We start from the raw sequence: 15,923 nt of genomic DNA on the forward strand, positions 1-15,923 counted from the left end.
GTCCCACGCACAAGCACCGTGCCGATCTCACACGCCGCGACGGAAAACGCCAAGGCAGGGGCACGCCTCGCACCGAGCGCCATGTCCAACCACCAAGACCCAGCTTCCGAACCTTCCCTCGAATCACCACGCCCGACCGCTGTACCAGCATCCACACCTGCCGCTCCGCCTTCCGCTTCCGATTCGACGCAGGTCCCAACCTCTGAGCCTCTCGAGCATCCTTCGAGCGCCTCTACGACACTACCTGCCCCTGCTCATCTACCGCAGCTGGATCGGTGTGCTCGCGACTCGTCTTCGTCCCTCTCGCCCGCACCTTCATCAACCCCTTCTGCGCACTCTCCGCAGATCTCTCAATCGGCTCCAGCAGCTTCCGAGAGTCATAGCACACGCTCCGGTCAAGCTTCTGCTTCTGCGCGAGAATCCACCGTTCCATATCCTGAGCGATCGCCTTCGATCCAACACTGCCCGCCTCCATCCGACTCGCTTCGAACGCCTCCACCACATCATCGCCCGCTCGCTAGTGGTCAGGTAGCTCCGAGACCCGATTCGCTTCCGGGTCAACCTTCCGCTTCGAGCGCGCAGCAAGGTCAGCCACACGGCTTCCATCCACCCCAATCTTCGCCGTTCCCCAGCGAGGAAGGCCGCGTCGCAGCGCACGTATCACAGGCTCGTCTTCTTCCGACGCCATCCACGCCAGCAGCTGTCCACTCAGGCTCACAGTTCCCGCATCATCAGCAGCACCAGCCGAATCCGCACGGATCGAGTCCGCAAAAGCGAGCCAAGCATTCAGCGCACGCATCTTCTCAGCACCCGTCTGCGCCTAGTCATCCTCAGGCTCACTTCGTCAACCATCCACGCCAGCCTGAGCATCATCGCCTAGCTCCTCTGCCGCTGCCCTCCCAAGTGTCTCCTCCCTGGCACCGATCCGGATCACAGCCCGTGCCGTCAAGCCAGACTGGTCCAACTCGTGTCGCAGGCCGAGAGCATCCACAACTACGACAAGCTTTTGCCTTTCATCCTTACCCCTTTCCTCCCAACCACGGCCCTCCGCTTCGCCCTCCTCACATTTCTTCAGCCATGGAGAATCCCGCACAGCTAGCTCAGGCACAAGCCCAAGCACAGGCCCAGGCCCAGGCACAAGCCCAGGCTCACGCGCAAATGCAGATGCAGATGCAAGCCCAGATGCAAGCGCACGCCCAGGCGCAGCAGCAGGCTCACAACTTGCGACGGAAGAATGCGCAGGATATTCTCGTCGGCCAGGGCTTCCGTGGCTTGAAACGCGGACGTCCCACCGATCGCAGCCTCCCGCCTTCCCTGAAGCGCCAGGTGCCCGAGTCGGCCTTCTACGCGGATCTGCAGCGCATGGAGAAGAACTTGGACTGGACCGTCGCTCGAAAGCGCGCCGAGCTTACCGACGGGCTCTCGCGAACGCCCAAAATCAAGCGAACCTTGCGCATCTTCCTTAGCAACACATGCGCCAACCAGCCATTCCAGATGGCGGAGAAGCAGAAGGCGAAGGAGCCTTCGGCTAGCACAGCAAACGCATCGGCGGAGAATGCCGACAGCACCGAAAGCAAGGCTGAGGGTGCTTCGAAATCGGCAGAGTCCAAGGAGGGCGAAGAGGAGGAGGACGCCGTGCCTTCGTGGACCCTGCGCATCGAGGGCCGTCTGCTCGAACCTTCTTTCAAGTCGCGCGCCAACACCGCGCTGTCGGCGCAGGCGAGCATCAACCGCACCGGAGCGCACAAGTTCAGCAATCTGGTCAAGACTTGCGTCGTCGAGCTCCAGCGCGATCCGGCGCTGTACCCGGACGGCAGCAACATCGTAGAGTGGCACCGACCCGTGCCTTCCGTTGCACCAGCGAGCGGCATGCAGGCCGGCGGAGGTGCCGGAGGATTAGGAGGTACCCAGGGCATGGAGGCGCCATTGGTCGCCAGCGCCGAGCCGGCATTGGACGGCTTCGAAATCAAGCGCAAGGGCAACGTCCCTACCAAGGTCAAGATCGTGCTCTACCCTGCCTACACGCCCGAACGCTACTCGCTCGCCCCAGAGCTCGCCACGCTTCTCGACATCAAAGAAGAGTCTCGCGCTGGTGTCATCTCGGCACTCTGGTCGTACGTCAAGGAGAAGAAGCTCCTCGACGAGACAGACCGTAAGAAGGTCAAGTGCGACGCCGCGCTCCGATCGCTCTTCAACACCGATACGATCAACTTCCACCACATCCCCGAGGTCATCAACCGCTATCTGCACCCCGCACAGCCGGTTGTGATCGAGTACTGGGTCCGCACCGACAAAGCCGAGTACAAGCACTCGACTGCCTACGATATCGAGCTTGACCTCGAGGACTTGGCGATTCGACAGAAGCAGCACAGCGTCCTTGCGCAGTTCGACACTGCCAATGACGCCACCTCTCGCGAGATCGCCGAGCTCGACGACAAGATCGCCCAGGCCGCAGCGACGATTCGCAACCGCGCAAGCGCTCGTGACTTCCTCGCTGCGTTTGCCAAGAACCCGCAGGAGCACCTGCGCACCTGGATCGCAAGTCAGGCTCGCGACCTGGACGCCATCCTAGGCAACAACCCGGTGCCGGGCGCGGCCGGATCCGTGTCCAGCTTCACTGCCGAGGAGATGCGCCGAGCAGAGACCTTCCGCGCCGCGTGGGTCGACGAGGCGGTGATCGTCAACGAGGCACAGAGGCTCGCTGAAAAGCTGCAGGAGCTTCAGTCGCAAGGCGCGCAGCCGCAGCCAGGCCAGCCTTGAGTTGGACCTCGCACTCCTCTTACCGACGCTTCGTATGTATCTGTAGCACCTGCCATACCACTTTTCAGTCATGTTCACCCTCAGTCCGACGACCTTAGTCTTGTTCGGAAGTCACGAGGGAAGATCGAAGAGATGCGCATTGTTCTGGAGAAGATCAGAGGCTGCTAGTGCGAGAGAACTTGGATGCTACGGATGCAAACTGCGGGGCTAGATGGAATATTCAAGTCGATGCTTTGGGGGGATACGGTTGGAAGAGGTCGCTGGAACGCATGAAAGGGACACGAGGCACTGGATGCGCGATTAGAAGCGCACGAAAGCAGATGCGTAGGAGACAGACGAGTCTTGCGGCGAGGTGCACTGGCTGCTTTGTTCGTACCTGGTGAAGCGGCACTCGGACTTGGTCTGCGCCGTCTTCTCGAGCTCTGCCAGCGCTGCGAGCAACACGCCGATCGGATGTCTCCCGCATACGGTGTTCTTCGTACTGCTGAGGTACTCTGCAAATGCCTTTCGCGCCTCGGCTGCAGTCTTGTTTTCCCCGCTCTGCGTCCACGGATAGGTGATGGCAAAGATGCCTTGCTCATCCAGAGCGCGGATGCTCTGATGAATTGGCGTGCTTTCGTATGCCGATCGTGGCGTCCTTGCCGAAAGCATCGTGGCTGCGCTGTCGTTCGCCGGCTTGTAGTATGTGTACCTGAACCTCGTACCCCAATGGCAAAAGTCGCTGGAAACGACAAAGAAGTTGCGCGAGTCATTCAGATACGGCGCCAGCAGCTTGCCGTAGACATCCTCGGTCTTGGTGTTGATCGCTCCAACCAGGATCGGTACAATCCGAATCGTCTTGCCTTCGAACACCTTGTAGATGTACGGCAGATGCATTTCCATGCTATGTTCGTCTTCATCCTGAGACTGCGTCATGGTCTCGAACTTGCCCGTCGCTTTGAGCTCTTCGGTCACTTGGCGGTCAACCTCGAGATTGCCGAGTGGGGTTGCATAATGAGAGCAGCGAGAGACAGCGCATCCGTCGAGATAGACGTGGTGCGAAGGGCCGAGGATAAAGACCCTCTCGATGGAAGCGGCGTCGATGCATTTGTAGGCATATGCAGCTGCACGGCCGGAGTAGGCAAAGCCGGCGTGCGGACCGATGATGGCACGGCAGGTCGGAAGGGGCAAGGGCAGTGCATCTGAGCTCGGCTTGTTATCGCAGACGGAAAGTGGCGAGGGGAGCTGGTCTGCGTTGACGTCGCTGAGCCATTCAGCGAGAGATTCATCGAGCTCGGCCTGGTCATCGGTGTACCAGCTGCCTGCATGCGAGGCCTGCCTTGTCGGTCCGGATTGTGGAGCCATTCTGGGAGAAGCCGAAGCTCGCAAGCTCTCAAGTGAATGTAATCGGATTAGGAGCCCAGAAAGGAGGACTCGATGGTGTTGAGGATGATTTGGTCCAGTCGCAGTAACTTAGCCGCCTATCTTTTAGCGGGCGCTTGGACCCTGCAGCTTGACATCAGCCCTTGGCTCGTGCGTATTTTTGGCCCGCTGTTAGGCCCTGTCTTGCTCGCCTTTTTGAAACATGCGCCTCGCCTCATCGGGATCAAAAACCCCGATATCTTGCGGCTTCAAGATCAGACACGTGATCTTTTCTCAAAGCTCGGCCGAGCTTGGCCTCAGCTTGCGCGCGGTTCTTCGCGCTCCCAAGGGCGGAATTCAGGCGACAGTCAGGCTGCCCAATGAGAGGCAGTCGAGAGCTCAGACAGACCCACATCGCTGGCTGGCAGTCTCTGAGCAAGTGGCGCGCGCGAAGCTATGCTCAGCCCGAGGACGCTGATCTGCAGCTGCAGACCTTAGGGCTTCAGCGCGCCAGTGCAGTCAGCTGCAGCAAACGACGAGCGAGGGCCAGACGGCACCGTTCAAGGTCTCGCCTGGCTCGCCGTCACTATCGTCTAACCACCAACACATATCTCAAGATGGCTTCCGCTAACATTTCCAAGAAGAGAAAGGTAAGGCATCACACATACAGCCAGACGCCTTTGCACATCGCACACATCATGCTCGAGAGCCTTGCATCGACAAACCAGACGCTTTCCCGACAGCGCAATCGAGACCATCATTGCATCTGATTCGACATCGGTGGACCACGCATATGATATCGCCATCTTCTACGCACGAACATCGCCACGTATACCCAGAGACAGCAAGAGTGCAGGACGGATGCATCTATGACACCGAGCGAAAAGCAGGATTTGCGACTGTATTGGACGCAGTGCTAGCATGGACAGGACGGAAGGCAGCACAACCGGCATGTTCCCCAGCAGTCTCTTGTCCGACCGAGGCTCGTTTGAGTGCGCTCGTCCCAGTCGACGATATTCGAAGCTCACTCGACCCCGGCACTTGCAGCATCACCGGAGACACCATACGTCCATCGCTGCCTGCCAACAAGCGAGACATTACTCTACAAGGAGGTTGTGACCGCCCACGCGCTTTTGGCCCTTTCACCTTCACGAGCGTCTTCGGACGTCCAATATACGCTCTCGAAAAAATGCTCTCAGACCCCTTCGCCATCGCCACAGCAGTTCTACCTTCGCATTCGACCTCGACCAGCGCCCCCGCATTCGCTCTCGACATGATGTTGTGCGCTCTTGTGCACAGAGAAGTCTGCGCGTCCACAACACGCTCGCCTAGGATCAAACCGCTGACCCCGCATGTCTTCGTATTGCCTACACCTTAGTTTGTCGCTGACGGTGTCTTCGCCGCCGAGCTCAACGAGTTCTTCACTCGTGAGCTCTCCGAGGAGGGATACTCTGGTTGCGAGGTCCGTGTTACGCACGCCCGCACCGAGATCATCATCCGCGCCACCCACACCCAGGAGGTCCTCGGTGACAAGGGTCGCCGCATCCGCGAGCTCACTGCGCTCGTGCAGAAGCGATTCAAGTTCCCCGACAACTCGCTCGAGCTCTACGCCGAGAAGGTGCAGAACCGTGGTCTCCACGCCGTCGCCCAGTGCGAGTCGCTCCGCTACAAGCTGCTCGGCGGTCTCGCTGTCCGCCGTGCCGCCTACGGTGTGCTCCGCTTCGTCATGGAGTCGGGCGCCAAGGGTTGCGAGGTCGTCATCTCGGGTAAGCTGCGTGCTGCCCGTGCCAAGTCGATGAAGTTCACCGACGGTTTCATGATCCACTCCGGTCAGCCCGTCAAGGACTTCGTTGACGAGGCCGTCCGCCACGTGCTCATGAAGCAGGGTGTTCTCGGCATCAAGGTCAAGATCATGCAGGGCTGGGACCCCGAGGGACGTGCTGGCAAGCCCTTCCCCCTCCCCGATGCCGTCACCATCCTGGAGCCCAAGGAGGAGGCCCCCATCCTCGCCCCCGTCTCCGAGTCGCGCCAGGCCCCCGCCGAGGTTGCCGCCCCTGCCCAGGCTGCTCCCGCCGCCGAGGTCCAGGCCGAGGCTGCCTACTAAACGGGCCCGCCCAGCGGCACCTGCACTTTCCCCTTTTGCAACTCTCGCCCTCTCTCTTACCCCCGCTTCCCTACACTCCCCCCTTTCTAGTTTCGAATGCAGGATGAAGCGCGGCTGTCTTGCGACATTGGCGCCTCACCTGTCCCATTTGGTCGTATCGACATGATCGGCCGTACACACACCACGCGGACGCTTCGCTCTCCACGCACTCGTTCGCACCTTTCCAACGGGTGGTCTGTTGCAAGCAGCCCTCGTCTGGGATGAAAAATAACATCATCGGCCGTCGTGCCACGTTGCTTCCATGTCGTTTGCTGTGGTCTTTGGATCTGTGTGATGCACGAGTGTCAGCTGCCCTGTGCTCGGCCCAAGATGGACATGTCTGATCGGTCCGATACCTCGCAAAGAGGTCACGATGACGGAGGCGTTAAAGCTGCATTTGTTAGGGCGCAGAAGGGCACAAAAATGGATTCTTAAAAAGGGCTGCTGCGGCCATGTCGAAGCTGCGGACCCGCGACTTGGCTTTTGACCGCGTTCTTGCGAACGACGATGGCTTTGTTCCGCAGACGTCGCTTTAAGGAGCAGCACTCAGGAGAAACACGCCAAAGCACTGCAGACCACACGAGCAACAAAAGATGATCCTCACGACGTCGTGCTGGATCCACGCATTCGGAAGTGATACGAAGAAGCAGACTGAGAGCAAAGGTTGGGGGGAGGAATTGGTCGCGATGTGCCTGACCGGCTCCCTTCCCCGCTCTTCACGCCGGACTGGGCTGGATGCCCGAACAACCCGTACGTAGCGAGTCTGATGATCGGCTCTGCCCTTGAAAGAAGAAAATTGAATAACCCGAATACAAAATGGACGTGGCCCCCAATTCTTCTCGGCACTTCAAACGCGCAACGCTCAGAGGGAGGAGACAGGGAGAGAGAAGAAAATGAGAGGTTGCAAAAAAAAGGGCAGCAGAGCTCCGAAAGCGTTGGGAGCGAAAAGAAGGGGGAAAACGAGGCAGAAGCAGATGCAAAGCCAGAGAGAGAGAGAGGAAGACGAGGTCGAGGCTGTGAGCTGGTGTGCCGCTGGCCGCTTCCGTCTGGGCTGGGGGCAGCAACGCGATCGTTCGAGGGCTACCTTCTCGCTCCTCTACACACGATCTTTTGTTGGTGTTATCGCATCTCCACCGTCTCTCTACGTCGGACAGTACGTGTCATCGTCCCAGCACACTTGGCGACTGTCGAAGTCGTCGCACACACCCCCCGCCGACCACAGCTCCAGCTCCAGCGTTGGTTCGACTTTGCGTTGGACGCAGAAAAGAAGACGAGCCGCTTGCTCCAACACTAGCCGGCTTCAAAGACACCCATCGCATCCAGTTCTGCCTTTGCATCCTCATCTCACGACATCTTCGTAGACAGAGCAGAGACTAGCAGAGCAGGGTCGCACTCTGAAGCACCAACAGCACGTATTGCACGAGCCGCTCGATTCTTCTTCCGAAGTCCAACCCAGTCTTGAGAAGCTGCTCAGAGTCTTGCACGGTCCCTGTCTCTCACCGGCACAGGCTTTGCCCGACTCATCGAGCTTCCCCTACGCCACCATCGACCCACAGATTCACACAGCAGTTAACTGACCAGCATCCCGCTTCCATCATCTTGTCGCCATACCACCTTCGACTTCATCAGTCCGCTCTCGCCGTTCCGCCCCTTTTAGAAGGTTAGTTGCTTTCCCTCCATCACTCGATTCTGCTCTGCGTCACCGCGGGGCACAGTTGTCACGACGTCGCAGCATCGCCCCAGTCTAGCCCTCATCCGCGCCAGATATGCGCCCAGCCAGCGTTCTTTAGCTCCGTATCTTTGCGAAGTCATCTGCTAGGGCAGGGTCAGGTCCTATGACATTCTCATCACACATGTCGGAAGCGACGTTTGGTCCACGCAGGGCTTGCCATGATATCTGCTCTGGCCCCTCACGTCCACCAGTCTTCGGCCACTGCCCCCGCCCGATGATCGTGCCATTCGATCGCGGCGGAAGCTGGCTGGTTCGCCAGCGAGGATAGACATCGCAATTGATGGCAAACACACGACTGTCTTGCTGCCAGTGTCGCTTCATCGAGCAGTCCCCTCGCCAACTCCATGTGCCAAAACTCATACTGACAACCGCGTCGACCCGACTGTTCCGTCCATCCACCAACACAGAACACGCCTGAAAGGAACTAAGACGACCGCACGCAATGTCGGTCGCAAACAGAAACCCTTTCGCCATTCTTGGTGGTAAGTACGACGCACCTGCGTGGTCACAGTCTCGCGCAGCGGGGAGGACACGTTCCCTTCGCTGCTACACCACACATTCTTGCGCTAGCACACAATGCTAACCTTCCCCGTATTACATCCTTCCTCTCATCTCAGACGACGGCGAGGACGTCGCCGCCCCCAAGGCTGCCCCCAAGGCCGCCGCCCCCGCTGCTGCTGCCCAGCCTCAGCGCAACATCCCCGGTGCCGGCAACCAGCGCCGTGGCCCCGCCAAGAACAGCGCTCCCCGCGCTCCCGCCGCTGACGCCGCCGAGGGCGAGCAGCAGAAGGACGCCCGTAGCGGCCGTGCCCGCAACGGCGAGAGCCGTGGCCGTGGTGGCCGTGGTGGCCGCGGCCGTGGCGCGCCCCGAGGCCGTGCCTTCGACCGTCACTCGCAGACCGACCGTGTCGACTCGCAGAAGCAGGTCGCCCAGGGCTGGGGTGGCGAGGACGGCGAGAAGGAGCTCGACGCCGAGCAGAAGGCCGAGGCCGACGCCAAGGCTGAGGGCGCCGACGCCGCTGCCGCTGCTCCCGCCGCCGAGGCCGAGAAGGTGCCCGAGGAGGAGGAGGACAAGACCATGACCCTCGACCAGTACCTGGCTGCCCAGGCCGGCAAGAAGCTCAACATCGAGTCCAAGGCTCCCCGTGAGGTTGCCAGCGACGAGTCTGCCTGGTCCAAGCTGACCAAGCACCAGAAGGAGGAGGCCGACTACTTTGCGTCGACCAAGACGCAGAAGGCCAAGACCCGCACCCAGAAGGAGGGCAAGCAGGTGCTCGAGATTGAGCAGACCTTCAACCAGCCCGCCGTTCAGCGCGGTGGCCGTGGTGGTGGCCGTGGCGGCAGCCGCGGTGCCCCCCGTGGCGAGCGTGGTGCTCCCCGTGGCCGTGGCGGCCGTGGTGGCCGTGGCAACAACGCCTCGGTGAACCTGGCCGACAAGAACGCCTTCCCCTCGCTCGCCTAAATGGCCTAGCGAGCCCAGCAGGCAAGCCATGACCGCCGGGGTCGCTGCGTTTGATGCAGTCCATATGCTGACCGATCCCGACGGTCCTGCTTGGTCTTGCCCTGCACTTTTGACGGCGGACTCTTTTGAGCGATGGAACACAGGCGTGTTGCATCGCTCATCGTTCCCTCGCCCCCTTTCGGACATGCTTTGATCCCTGTCTCGCCCCGTCGCCGCGGTGGCTGGGAGAGCGGATCGAAACGCCCAAAATTCACCATGTTCTGCACCCTGTCGCCGTCATCCCCCCCAAAAAGCAGATTGTATTCTTTCTCGTCGTCGTGATGTCCCCTTTTTTGCTCGAAGAGATTTCCGTTCCGGACTAGACCCGCAGTGAGTTCGGCCAGTGTCTCGCGCTCGTCGTTGCATCGTGGCCCGAGGCGACATGATGGGACTGTGTACGATTGAGCGTCATTAGCACGGAAGCGGTGTGAGCAGAGTGGCGGCATCGATGGTGGTGCGCAACAAGTTGAGAGTGTTAAAGCGAGTTGCCTCCTGACTGCGAAAAAAAAGGCCAGGCCAAGGTCGCGTCGTCGGAGCGCGTGAAGCTCGAGACAGGGGTCCTGCGAAATATGAAGCCGAGTGTCAGAGGAGTGTTGGTTTTGGCTCAGGTGGGTTGGAGCGCCCTTGTGCCTCCACACAGTCGAAGTTGGATTGTGTGCAGCCTCGCAGCGGCGGTATTTTGGCGCGCTGGGGCAGGAAGGATAGGGGTCAAAAAATGCAGGGTTGCAAGACTGCCAACTTGTGCGCATGGCCACTGTCGGAGTTGACCAGCTTTCCATCTGCAGAGCGGCTTAAGACTGCTTCCCGTTCGAGCTTGCCCGGCTCAGTCTTATGAAGGCCTGCTCGTCATCCTCAACCCCTTCCTTTCACCTCCATCGCGGCTCTATCTGCCATCCTGGACCGCACGTTGCGCTCTGTGCTCCTCCTCACCAGGAGTTCACTTGCACGCACAACCACATCCAGCTGCTAACGACCCTCTCGCACCACCCCTCACGACTCCTTGACGATCTGTAACGCGACAAGATAGACTACACAACGACAACATCGAATCACAAAGCTTCTGCCTCATCACAACCGTTCAAGTTCCACCAGCATCCAAGCATGTTTGCACCTCCAAGCCCACACATGGGCCATCGTCCAGCATCGGCTGCTGCTCATCAAGGCTACGCTCATCCTCAGATGTATGAGCTCCCTTCTTCTCCCATGCCTCAGGACTATCGTATTCAGAGGAGCAGCTCCTTCTCCTGGAAGCCCGAGCTTGGCCTCCCGCCACCGCCGAGCCAGATCGATGCGCTTGGCGATTCCATCCACCATGCACTCGTGCCTCATCGTCCCGCCTCTCGCGCCCGCTCCGTCTCGCCCGCCACACGCGTCCCCTCGCGGTACGATCTGGAGTTCGGAGGTCTCGAAGATCCCTCAGAGCATCGCGACCGCACTCAAGACCACATGAACATGGTCACCAAGCACCCCAAGGTCAAGATCGACATCGTCCTCTCCAGCAACGTCTTTGAAGCCGGAGGAACCCTCAGCGGCAAAGTCGAACTCACCTGCACCACCAGCCAGCGCCTCCGACTCGGTCAGATCGCCATAGAGCTCGAGGCTGTCGAGCAACTCACATCTCGAGACCATGCAGCCACGCAGCTCTTTCTCTACAACCGCACCATGTTCCAAGGCGACGACCTCCCTCCTTCCAATGCTGTTCTGCCCGCTGCTCCCATCAATGGCTACTGGACCGCCCGCAAAGGCCGCACCACCTTCCCTTTCAGCTTCCGCCTGCCTTCCTCCGCCCCGTCTTGCGTCACATTTGCCGGCAACGCATCCCTCCGCTACGGCCTCAAGGCTACCGCGCAAACCTGGTACAACGACGACAAGATGATCGTCACGGCGAGACGCGAGGCCTTTGTGCTCGAAAAGTGGTCCGACGTGCATAACCCCAGATTCTACGAGCCCGTCGACGTCGTCGGAGACACCCGCCTCTTCATGGGTGGCAACGGTGCTGTCTGGCTCGAAGCCGGCGTGACCGAGCAGCTCTTCTGGGGCGGCGGACAGATGCTCGTCAGATGCGGCATCAAGAACAACACCAAGCGCCACCTCAGCGGCATCAAGATCGCCCTGGCTCGCCGCCTCATCTTCCCCGTTGGCAGCGCAGAGGGTGTGCACGAGAGTGCAGAGAAGATGTCTCTCGAACCTCGCATCACCGAGATCGTCCACGACCAGATCTTCAAAGGCCGCGACTACGAATTTGCGCCCAACGCCGAGTCCGTCTGCACTGCCGCCGTCGACATCCCCAGGGACCTTCGAACCATCCGCAAGACGCGCCTGTTCGAGGTGCGCACCTATGCGCTGGTGAGCCTCTTGCTCGGATCCTTTGCCAAAGATCTCACCATCGAGATCCCCATCTACGTCGCACACACTGCAAGCGGTCAGCCTCCGGCACGCGAAGGCTTGGACGATCTGCGCAACGCACTGCCGGTTCACTCGCTTCCTCAACGTCCTCACTCCTCGATGGGCCATTCGCATCATCATCACGGCCATCACCATCATGCGCATGGTGCGCCAGCACATCACGTCCACGGCGCCATCCCGCAGATGGAATCGGGCATGCTCGAGGTCGAGCGTCTCGCTGCCGAGCGAGGCTGGTCTCCGGCTCCTATGCTCAATCATCACAATCAGGCCGGACCCTCCACGCGACCTGCCAGCACCGCACCGGGCATGATCCAGCTTCCTGCTCAGGCCCAGCCGTTCACCTTGGGACCAGACGGCCATGTGCAGTGGAACCCCACAGCGAACAGCTGGAACGCCAGTCGGCTCATTGCCCCGGCCGACGCCGGTCACACGATTCAGCGCTCGATGAGCGCCGCGCCGGATGTCTTCCACAACATGCCGCCCGCCAGTCCGCTTCTTCAGGGTCACGGCGGTCAAACAGCGTGGGCTCCACCGCAGCGCTCCATGTCCGTGTCTCCAGGACCAGCACAGCACGCCCAGCCACCCGTCTTCAGCCACGCTCCTCAGCTCTCCGGCGTGCCACCACCGCAGTTCGCCCCGACAGGCGATCACGGGACGTCTATGTCGGCTCAGGCGCCATTTGGAGGAGCTAACCCGTCGCAGCCTGTCTACCAAGCTCCGACCAGAGAAACCCTTCCACCGATGCCAGAGCCGCAGTCGATCACCAGCGCGAACCTGGCCCAGTTTGCCACGCCACCCATGCAGTCGCTGCCATCCGGCTTCTCAGCTGTTGGTGCTTCGCCAATCGCTGGTTTGGCCACCATCGACGAGGACGGCGAGTCTCAGGCAGGCACAGTTAAGACGCTGCAGAAGCTGCCAACCATGGGCAAGAACGGAGGCGGCGGCGGCAAGGGCAACAGCGTCTCTCGCAACAACATCGCGCAGTTCGAGGCGATGGCCGAGGCCGAGGAGGATCAAGAAGAGGTCAAGCGTCAGATGATTGCCATGGGCATGCAGCCGGACGAAGATGCTTTCTCGGCGCCGACGCAGCCTCCTCAGGTAATTGCGGCGGATGTTCGGGCTGCAGATGGCTACAGCGAGGCCGTAGCAGCAACTTCAGCAATGTTGACCAACAGTCGTGTCACCGTCGATTCCTCTCAGACATCGTCCACTGCCTCTCATCGGCCGCGCGCTAGCGATATCTTCCAAGGTCTTGGACGCAGCGAGCCTCGGGTCAGCGCAGAGAAGGAGCGATCGGCTCCTGTGCTCACGATGGCATCTGTCGAGCCTTCGGCGACGGTCGTCGAGCGCACGCCAGAGTCGTCGACAGACTCGCAGATGCGCAAGACCGGAGAAAGCCGCGTGAGCGAGATGCGTCGATCTTCAATCACGTCCTTGCGTCGCTCGTCTTCGTCGCAAGGCTTCGGTCTCGAGGCCCTGGAGACGAAGCTCGCACGGTCGACAACACCCAAGATCGGCTCAAGCTCGCAGAATACCGTGGTCATGGCCAATGTCGGTCGCACTGACAGCAGTTCCAGCCCGCTGGCCTCCCCCGTTGCGCGTCAGGACGAAGGCTCGAGATCGCGCAAGAACAGTGCTCTGCGCTCTGCGGCTCTGGCTCGCGAGGAGGCAGAACGCAAGGGTGCAGAGCAGCAAGCTCGAGCGGCCGAGGAGCGCGCTCGCCAGTTGGAAGCCGAGAAGGCCAGTCGTGCTGCAGCCGCCATCGCAGCGGCCGAGGCCGAAGCTGCGGCAGCCGAGCGAGCCGCAGCCGAGAGGGAGGCTAAGCGCATCCGCCAAGCTGAGCAGCAGAGGCAGGAAAGAGAGAGAGTGGCCGAGGAGGCGCGTCGACAGCACGAGCTGCGCAAGCTCGACGAGGCGCGAGCCAAGGAAGAAGCGCAGCGCGTTGCGAGGGAAGAGCAGCTCGAGCGCGAGAGGCAAGCGGAGATGTCGGCGTCCATGCATCGATCGGACGGAGGCTCGTCCGAGATGACAGTGAAGCCCGAGAGCGGAGCCATGGAGTCGCGCAGGCTCGGCAACATTGGTGCCGCCAGGTCACCTTCGTCGACTACTAGCTTGGAACGCATTCAAGCTGCGATCGCACCGGCGCCGGGCTCGATCGCGCCTTCAGTGCCGTCCAAGACGACGCGTCCGACCTTTGCCGCGCCGAGCAGAACGAGCGATCGGGATCGCGTTGTGCTCAAGCGGGAGGCGGTCCACCGCATCGATGGCTGGCTTTCCAACGCCGCCAGTCCGAACGCGTCGCATATGAACACGCCTGGCACACCGAGCGCCTCGGTTCTGTCGGTGCTTGCGAAGGACGAACCACGGGCATCTGCTTCGCGAGAAGACGAGAGGCAGTCATCGTTTTCGTATCGATCGCCATCGCAGGTCATCAACCCTCTGTGGGAGGGTAAGGCAGCTGGCTCTCGCAATGCCCGCACGTCGATTCCAGCCTCGCGGACGATGGCAGATCTGGTATCCACCAAGGCCTCGCTGGCCAGCCAGAAGGCCGCAGCGGAGGACGATGAGGCTGTGCCGCAGCTGTCAGCCGAGCTTCGAGCGCTGGTCGATGGTTCGGAGATCCGAAGCGCTCACAGGACCAGCACAGCTCTCAAGGACCATCCGATCAGCCGCCGGCTGTCAGGCATGGGGTCGACGCAGAGGCCAAGCGAGGCTGATGCTGCAACAGCTTCGGCTGTATCGTCGACGGAAGGGACAAAACGCGAGCGTCACATTTCAATGCCGTCGTGGCCCCGACCGGCGACGCTGAATCTCGATGTTTCAAGGGGTGCGGGACCGGCACCAGCTGCGGTCAGCTCATCGGAGCGCCGCTTGTCGCGCAACCCCGAAGCTCGGGAAGTCGCGATTCCGTCTCGGGTTGAAAAGACGCTCGTAGCGCCGATATCGGAAGCCAGCGCGAGCGACAAGCAGCCAGGCTACGACGCACGCTCGGCTCGCGGAGGAAAGGGTGGACGTGTGGCATCGGTTGCACAGCTGTGGTCCAAGATCGCTGGAGATGACGAGCCTGGTGCGGCTGACGGTGAGAGGAGCTCGTTGGCCGCGCCTCAGGGCGATTCCGGCCCACGATCTGCCTCGCCGTCGAGCGCATCGACAGTGAAGCCCAAGGCACGCCGATTGTCGTCCGCGACTGGAGGCGCCCCTGCACTGGACTTTAGCAAGAAGGCCGCGACACCCTCGGCTACGGGCGGTGTAACGGCCATCGTGGCTACCTTTGGCGCCGCTTCGAGTGCTTCGAAGCCGGAGTCGCTCAAGAGCTTCACCGCCCCGCAATTCCTCAACACGAGTGTTTCAAAGCCGGTCTTTGCTAAGGTCGGCGCGCAGCCTGCGCCAAACTCGGCTGCAGAGGCGGCTGCGACGGCGGCAAGCAAGCCAGAGAAGCGTCCGTTGCCAAAGCCGGTGCTGGAGCCTGGAGCTGTGCCGGCACCTACGCTGGTGCGACCCACGGCCATGCGTGCATCCAAGGCGCCGGCCGCAGAGCGCTCGTCGCGAAGGATCAGCACGCAGCTGCTGTCGACCTTCGAGAAGGAAAAAGCGCCCAAGCTCGAGCCGGCCGAGGTGGCGTCGGTGCGCGACATGATGAGCAAGGTCGCGGTGGATTCTACGATTCTGGGAGCGCTCCAGGCGAACGATGTGCACGATGGAGCCACCCTGCGATACCCCGACGGCACCGAGATCAAGATGAGCGGCCGAGGCACCACCAAGGCCATCGGGGAGAACAAGCTTAAGAGCCTCCGAGCGGTGTGGGGTAGCTGAACGCGCACACACTGATCAAGGGAACCTGGGCGTTTGCCTCACACGGACTAATGAATATGCTTTGATGTCATGATGAGATTGATGACAGTGTGGTCTGGATATGAGCGGCATCGAGAGTGGCCAGTAAAGACACATGAGACATGCTGAAGAATCGTCCTCAAAGATTTGGGGGCCAGGCGGAGAAGGACGGTTTAGGGGCTGCGGGGCGTTCTATCGGAAGATGCAGC

The 15,923-nt window shown here is 60.9% G+C and overlaps 5 protein-coding genes across 5 annotated transcripts; 4 read left to right on the forward strand and 1 right to left on the reverse strand.

Annotated features, from left to right (window-relative positions):
* Positions 1–81: 81 nt before the first annotated feature.
* PAN0_010c4011 (SWI/SNF complex 60 kDa subunit) lies at positions 82–2,760 on the forward strand (the record flags this gene model as incomplete). The annotated part of the gene is made up of 1 exon (XM_014800466.1): positions 82–2,760. The coding sequence occupies one exon, from the start codon at positions 82–84 to the stop codon at positions 2,758–2,760; it is 2,679 nt and encodes an 892-aa protein (XP_014655952.1).
* A 300-nt stretch (positions 2,761–3,060) lies between these two features.
* On the reverse strand, positions 3,061–4,104 carry PAN0_010d4012 (UPF0103-domain-containing protein; the record flags this gene model as incomplete). The annotated part of the gene is made up of 1 exon (XM_014800467.1): positions 3,061–4,104. The coding sequence occupies one exon, from the start codon at positions 4,102–4,104 to the stop codon at positions 3,061–3,063; it is 1,044 nt and encodes a 347-aa protein (XP_014655953.1).
* A 790-nt stretch (positions 4,105–4,894) lies between these two features.
* PAN0_010c4013 (ribosomal protein S3) lies at positions 4,895–6,205 on the forward strand (the record flags this gene model as incomplete). Its single annotated transcript, XM_014800468.1, has 2 exons — positions 4,895–5,404; positions 5,480–6,205. The coding sequence occupies 2 exons, from the start codon at positions 4,895–4,897 to the stop codon at positions 6,203–6,205; spliced, it is 1,236 nt and encodes a 411-aa protein (XP_014655954.1).
* Positions 6,206–8,418: 2,213 nt separating this feature from the next.
* Positions 8,419–9,438, forward strand: PAN0_010c4014 (elicitor protein; the record flags this gene model as incomplete). The annotated part of the gene is made up of 2 exons (XM_014800469.1): positions 8,419–8,458; positions 8,594–9,438. The coding sequence occupies 2 exons, from the start codon at positions 8,419–8,421 to the stop codon at positions 9,436–9,438; spliced, it is 885 nt and encodes a 294-aa protein (XP_014655955.1).
* Positions 9,439–10,578: 1,140 nt separating this feature from the next.
* On the forward strand, positions 10,579–15,696 carry PAN0_010c4015 (uncharacterized protein; the record flags this gene model as incomplete). Its single annotated transcript, XM_014800470.1, has 1 exon — positions 10,579–15,696. One exon carries the CDS (start codon positions 10,579–10,581, stop codon positions 15,694–15,696), a length of 5,118 nt encoding a protein of 1,705 aa, XP_014655956.1.
* Positions 15,697–15,923: the final 227 nt, after the last annotated feature.

The sequence above is a fragment of the Moesziomyces antarcticus genome, assembly GCF_000747765.1.
Source record: "Moesziomyces antarcticus DNA, scaffold: scaffold_v10010, strain JCM 10317, whole genome shotgun sequence".
Classification (NCBI taxonomy): Eukaryota; Fungi; Basidiomycota; class Ustilaginomycetes; order Ustilaginales; family Ustilaginaceae; genus Moesziomyces; species Moesziomyces antarcticus.